This window comes from Silurus aristotelis (assembly GCF_946808225.1).
Source record: "Silurus aristotelis genome assembly, chromosome: 15".
Lineage (NCBI taxonomy): Eukaryota > Metazoa > Chordata > Actinopteri > Siluriformes > Siluridae > Silurus > Silurus aristotelis.
In genome coordinates, this window is record NC_139588.1 from 18,104,148 (window position 1) to 18,111,747 (window position 7,600).

A 7,600-nucleotide genomic window follows, 5' to 3' on the forward strand; every position below is an offset into this window, starting at 1 on the left:
TATATATATATATATATATATATATATATATATATATATATATATATATATATATATATTAGACTGTTTATTCAGCTTGCTAACTCCTTAAATGCCATAATTTTGTAATCTTGTAACCTTTCACTTCTGCACTTTCCTCTTCAATGCCATAGCCTTAGAACCATTTTTTGTAATTCTGTAATTCTTAATGATGTCCACACATCTCTGCACTATAATAACCTTTATATTTATTCACTGTACGCCTTTATAGTACTCCTGTATGTCCACACATCTCTGCACTGTTATAGCCTTTATATTTATTCACTGTATATGCTTTCATATATACCCCTTGCTGTACATATGCTAGATATTTATCTGCACTTTTGCACGACTGCTACATTTTGCACTTCTGGTAGATGCCAGATACTTTTATATGGCAAAAGCCAAACTATATATACAACAGCTACGTTTTACTCCCTACTTCCTACAAGAGGATATATCATATTAGCACATCGGATGATTAACATCTGAGTTGTGATAGTGTTTTGTAACCTATTTATTCTCTAGTGGAACAAAATGCAAGTTTGTGGTCATGTGAAAAACAAGACAAAAAAGGAGGAGGAAGAAAGAGAGGAAAAAGACTAAGAAGAAGAAGAAAAGGAGGAAGAAGAAAAAAGAAGAGGAGGAGAAGAAATTAGATTCAGAACAGAATGAGGACGGAGAAGAAGAGAAAAAAAGAAAAAAGAAGAAGAAAGGGAGGAAGAATAAAATGAAAAAGAAGAAGATAAGGAGAAAAGGATTAGAAGGAGGAGGATGAAGAACCAGAGGAGGAGGAAGAAGAAAAAGGAAAAGCGGAGGAGGAGGAAGAAGCGGGGAAGAAGGAAAAAGAAGAAAAAGAAGGAAAAGAAGAAAAACAAGTGAAATAGGGGAAGAAAAGGGAAACATTATTTTCTCCTGTCGCCAGATGGCGCTCTTTCCAAAACGGTTTCCTTTTGTGTGACGTAAGCAAGAGGTCAGGGGGCAAACTCGGTTCTGCGGATATAATTTTTTTAACGCTTACTCGCGTTTTAAAGGATAAAAATGACGTCCTTACGGGCTTTTAATTGCGACGACCTTTTCAAATTCAACAACATGTGAGTACGATTAATTAATGTGTCTGACCCACACAGATACACCACTAACATCCAGCAGCTCCAAGTCACTGATCTTCTGTAGTCTATACTCGATACTAACGCATGTGGCCGAATCCCAAAATGATAGTCATTTATATGTAAGTGCCCTTTATAGGCTGTGTCATAATATTAAATAGTGCACCATATGTGTGCAGCATAGAGGCGTTTGGGATTCAGCCACAGTGCTGCTTGTTATTAAATATATCCAGTCTTTAATTTAGTGTGACTACTTTTTATCTCACTTGTTGTCCAAAAGCAGTTTATAAATAGTAGACAATGTAATTTATTTGCTTTAGTTTTATAATGTTTATTGCAATTTCAGACATATGAACTTCTTTCTGCTTTCTTTGTGTGAAATGTATATTGCGTGTCAATCCGAAATGTGCTCATGTTAGGTATATACGTGCCCTATATAGTAGTAAATACATAAAGGATCGTGCACCCTATTGAGTGCACTACAAGATCATTTAATAAGCAAACATTGAGTAATTAGTATGTATCTTATCTGTCTGTCTGTCATGTGTGTGTGTGTGTGTGTGTGTGTGTGTGTGTGTGTGTGTATATATATATATATATATATATATATATATATAATCACACACACACAGTGAGGAAAATAAGTATTTGAACACCCTGCTATTTTGCAAGTTCTCCCACTTAGAAATCATGGAGGGGTCTGAAATTGTCATCGTAGGTGCATGTCCACTGTGAGAGACATAATCTAAAAAAAAAATCCAGAAATCACAATGTATGATTTTGTAACTATTTATTTGTATAATACAGCTGCAAATAAGTATTTGAACACCTAAGAAAGTCAATGTTAATATTTGATACAGTAGCCTTTGTTTGCAATTACAGAGGTCAAACGTTTCCTGTAGTTTTTCACCAGGTTTGCACACACTGCAGGAGGGATTTTAGCCCACTGCTCCACACAGATCTTCTCTAGATCAGTCAGGTTTCTGGCCGTCGCTGAGAAACACGGAGTTTGAACTCCCTCCAAAGATTCTCTACTGGGTTTAGGTCTGGAGACTGGCTAGGCCACGCCAGAACCTTGATATGCTTCTTACAGAGCCACTCCTTGGTTATCCTGGCTGTGTGCTTCGGGTCATTGTCATGTTGGAAGACCCAGCCTCGACCCATCTTCAATGCTCTAACTGAGGGCAGGAGGTTGTTCCCCAAAATCTCGCAATACATGGCCCCGGTCATCTTCTCCTTAATACAGTGCAGTTGCCCTGTCCCATGTGGAGAAAAACACCCCCAAAGCATGATGCTACCACCCCCATGCTTCACAGTAGGGATGGTGTTCTTGGGATGGTACTCATCAATCTTCTTCCTCCAAACACGTTTAGTGGAATTATGACCCAAAAGTTCTATTTTGGTCTCATCTGACCACATGACTTTCTCCCATGACTCCTCTGGATCATCCAAATGGTCATTGGCAAACTTTAGACGTGCCTGGACATGTGCTGGTTTAAGCAGGGGAACCTTCCATGCCATGCATGATTTCAAACCATGACGTCTTAGTGTATTACCAACAGTAACCTTGGAAACGGTGGTCCCAGCTCTTTTCAGGTCATTGACCAGCTCCTCCCGTGTAGTTCTGGGCTGATTTCTCACCTTCCTTAGGATCATTGAGACCCCACGAGGTGAGATCTTTCTTTTTTTAGATTATGTCTCTCACAGTGGACATGCACCTACGATGACAATTTTAGACCCCTCCATGATTTCTAAGTGGGAGAACTTGCAAAATAGCAGGGTGTTCAAATACTTATTTTCCTCACTGTGTGTATATATATATATATATATATATATATATATATATATATATATATATATATATATATATATATATATATATATATACACATTTTATACATATATAATGTGTATATGTGTATAATATATATATATATATATATATATATATATATATATATATATATATATATATATGTATATATATATATGTATATGTATATGTATATATATATATGTATGTGTATGTATATATATATGTATGTATGTATATGTGTGTGTGTGTGTGTGTGTTAAAAACCATATGGAGACTAATTACACACTATATATCTTTTGTCTGTGGCCATTTAAAACTGACCTGCTGTCTCTTCCTTTTTTTTTTCTTCACAGAAATCTGGACCCTTTAACCGAGACTGTATCCTTTTTAATTATCACCAACATACCGTTCAGTGTTTTAGATGGTTTTGGGTTCATGATGATTCATTAGAGATCATTCAGTGTTTGACTTATGAATAATAATAGATTGGTGTGCTAAGTTACATTAGAGTCTTTTCACATAAACTGAGTTGAGAGCTGTGTGACAAAAAAGATTATAGCACATTATAGCCATAATAAATCATAGAACTTCGGATACTTAAGTACATTTGAAGGCAAATACTTTTTTACTTTTACTCGAGTGAAAGTTTAAAGCAACAGTTTTACTGGAGTTATATTTTACAGTGTATCTCTACTTTTATTTAAGTACATGGTTTGTGTTTTTTGTCCACCACTGTATTTATGATTTGAGACTCCTTCCTTAACCATGTGCTTTACAGTATGGCATCCCGTTTTATTTGCAGTATCTGGCACACTGGCCAGAGTATTTCATCGTAGCTGAGGCACCGGGTGGCGAGCTGATGGGCTACAGTAAGTCACTTCATTACACATTTATTTTCACATATGAACTGGAGGCAAATAGGTTCTGGTTTGGTAGGATTATCAAACATGATTGTTCAGGAATGTTTCTGGTTTAGCAGAACTATTAATTATGTAAGAAATGTATTGTCTCAGTCTTTAAGAATTAAAACAATTTTAGGTTAATGTCTTTCACTGCTAAAGATTCAATACAGAAATGTCTGCTGCTTCCAGTCAGATTCTAATTGATATAGAAATACACATTTTTCCTGTCACAATCAGAAAAATGTAATCTGTTATAATTTACCATCATATAAATGTAAAATCTTCATTGTTCTCCAGTCCTAACACAAGCCCAAACTCCACATCAGTGTAGTAGCTGATCTCAGATCTCCATAAAACCCTATCTGTCTGAACTAATAGGAAGTGACCACACCTACACAAGCACATGTTTAACTCATTTCTTTCACTGTTCATTATCCGAACAGCTATTGCTATTCAGCTCATTAGTAGATCTATCTATCTATCTATCTATCTATCTATCTATCTATCTATCTATCTATCTATCTATCTATCTATCTATCTATCTATCTATCTATCTATCTATGTCTATCTATCTGTCTATCTATCTGTCTATCTATCTATCTATCTATCTATCTAGAAATACATGTACAGATATTAAACTTTATTTTCATTGAAAAATCCTTCTTTAGCATGCTGTTATTCCTGCTAAGGGAGGACTTTTAATGTACAATTGCTTCTTGCCAACCCGGACAGTTTGTTTCTCTAAACCTTCAGCTTTTGATGATTTTTTTGTCCACTGTAACAAGTTGATAATCACAACACAATCCTGAAAACGGCTTCTTTTTTAATTGACAGACTCATGTGTGTGATTTCACTCCCTTTTCTTCGTATCTCTGCAGTCATGGGGAAGGCAGAAGGCTCTGTGGCGCGGGAGGAGTGGCACGGCCACGTCACAGCTCTTTCAGTGGCTCCTGAGTTCAGACGGCTGGGTTTGGCTGCCAAGCTCATGGACATGCTAGAGGAGATCTCAGAAAGGTGCAGCTCTTCATGGGGATTGAGAGTTACACACTAATGTTTCTGTACACTAGTAATAAATTCAATAGGGGTTTGTGTGTCGCATTGCCTTATCTAAGCATTACATTAGACAGGGAAAATGTGTTGTTTCATTAAAAAAAGAGAGAGAACTGTATAATGATGTAAAGATTTTTGTTAGATGTGTCATAAAAACTAATGAAAAAAGTCCAAGAGACTGTGCTTGGTAGCATTGGAGAAATATTCCACCATAGGCAATAAAGAAAAGTCTGAGGGACAGTTTTAGTTTCTTGGTAATGAGACATCCTGCTTTTTTTCCCCCTATCTTATTCACCAGTGTTATCAATATAAATAAAAACCCGAGGTCACCATAGCTAGTGGTCGCATTTCCAAGGCAACAAATCACTTATTGGAAAGTTAAACTTAAAGATTATTGAAAGGCTGCAACTCAGTTTTAAATATTTTTGTTTAAATCTATTTTTATTTGCGATCCAAAAAAACCCCCCGAATATTTATTGCAACATGGATATTTGAACAAATTGGTGAAAACTGCATGCTTTTGCTCCATGTTAAATAGACAACGGATCTGTGTGTGTGTTTCTCTCTTGCAGGAAAGGAGGCTTCTTCGTCGACCTCTTTGTCCGTGTCTCCAATCAAGTAGCAGTGAACATGTACAAACAGCTGGGCTACAGCGTCTACAGAACCGTGATCGAATACTATTCAGCCAGTAATGGAGAACCGGACGAAGACGCCTACGGTAAAAATCCTTCAAAATCTCACCTTATGAGCAGCGCACTATTGTAACAACGCCTTGTTATGTACTTGAATCAATAACTGCTTTCATTTCTACACAGATATGAGGAAAGCGTTATCAAGAGACACAGAGAAGAAGTCCATAATTCCGCTCCCACACCCTGTTCGACCAGAAGACATAGAATAACACTGAACAGTGGCTCTCTGACCGACTCGCCCACTTACCCCATATTGGGAAAAAATAAAGATCTGTCTAGTTTAGTTTACTACTTGTATCGCAAATGAATCATCAGAGGGTCACTGCTTTTGGAAATGTTATTTATAATAAAAATAAAAAAAAGATTGTTCTGCTATTTCTGCACCATTTTCTTATAAAGTAAATAAAACAATTTATCCTCATTCTGAATTGTCATGTTCATTAGGCTGTGTTCACTAATCACTAGCTCCTGTCTCTGTCCTGTTAGTTTTTCATTTTAGATAGTCAGTAGACAAACCAGAAATAGAAAAGAAAAGCTTGACCTCAGTCGCTTCACAGTTTTGTGATGAAAAATTGGCCCATGTTTCATCAATGGTACAAACATAATGTCCTAAACCTCTGTGTAGTATTTTTAGAGATTTCTTTTCAGACCCATCTTATAATTATAAACCCATTTTGTAATGAAAAAAAATGACAATGCACTACTCCACCCCCCCCCCCCCCCCCCAAAAAAAAAAAAAAAAAAAAAAAAACAATAGTGAGGAGTTGGTGATAAAGACAAAAAAAAGTTTAGACTTAAGGTGACTTAAACTACTTTCTGATATTGCTCCACTATTTTTCTCTGCAGCAGTGGGGGGAATTGGTGGATCTTTGCCCATCTTGACTTCTGAGAGACACTGCCACTCTGAGAGGCTCTTTTTATACCCAATCATGTTGCCAATTGACCTAATAAGTTGCAAATTGGTCCTCCAGCTGTTCCCTAACGTTCAAATCCGGTGTGTGGGAACATTTTGGATTTCATGTTACTTACGATGACAACGGAAATGAAACAGTAGATAGAACTGCGACTGTGTGCAAGCATTGAGCAAAATGCATTGAATATGCTAATGGCAACACTTCTAATATGACAGTTTATTTGAGAAGACATCACGCCAATGTGTCGATAAGCACAAACAGGAGAGAGCCGGTTAGGAAACAACTTCTACTGTCCGCAGCATTTAAGCAGCCTCTCAGTGAGAAGTCGTACAGGGCAATAGCCATAACTAAAGCATTGGGGATGTTTATAGCAAAAGATATGCAACCGTGCAGCGTGATTGAGTGTAAAAGATTTCGTCAGCTGATGAATGTACTCGAGCCGCGGTTTAATATTCCCTCTCGCCAACACTTTTTTTTTTTTTTTTTGCCAAATAAATGAAAAGCATGTCATCAATGTCTTCTCTCTTGCTGTATCAAAATCTCACCTAGTTTTTATTAAGAGATGGTCCCAATAATGTGCTTAAAGTCAAGTCATATTCAGTTAGTGCATGATTACATTACAAAATTGTTAATACTGTATCCTAAATTGTGGATAATAAGCTATATATCAAATGCTGAAGGAAACTTCTGGAGTGTTGAAGATTAAAAGAAAAAATAACAAAAAGAACCGTACAAAACCGAAAACCGTGAACCTAAACCGTGATACGAACCGAATTGTGGGTTTTGTGAACCGTGAAACCCATAATATGTATATATACGTATATGTGTGTGTGTGTATATATATATATATATGTATGTGTATATATATGTGTATATATATGTATGTATATATATATATGTGTATATATATGTATGTATGTATATATGTATGTTTATATATGTATGTATATATATGTATGTATGTATATATATGTATGTATATATATATATATATATATATATATATATATATATATATATATATATGTATATATTTATATATGTATATATTTATATATGTATATATATATATATATATATATATATATATATATATAAA

The 7,600-nt window shown here is 35.6% G+C and overlaps 1 protein-coding gene across 1 annotated transcript; it reads left to right on the top strand.

Annotated features, from left to right (window-relative positions):
• Positions 1-955: 955 nt before the first annotated feature.
• Positions 956-6,008, top strand: naa20 (N-alpha-acetyltransferase 20, NatB catalytic subunit). The gene is made up of 6 exons (XM_083561833.1): positions 956-1,112; positions 3,297-3,321; positions 3,722-3,812; positions 4,724-4,859; positions 5,468-5,613; positions 5,711-6,008. Exons 1-6 carry the CDS (start codon positions 1,060-1,062, stop codon positions 5,794-5,796), a joined length of 537 nt encoding a protein of 178 aa, XP_083417959.1. The 5' UTR covers positions 956-1,059; the 3' UTR covers positions 5,797-6,008.
• Positions 6,009-7,600: the final 1,592 nt, after the last annotated feature.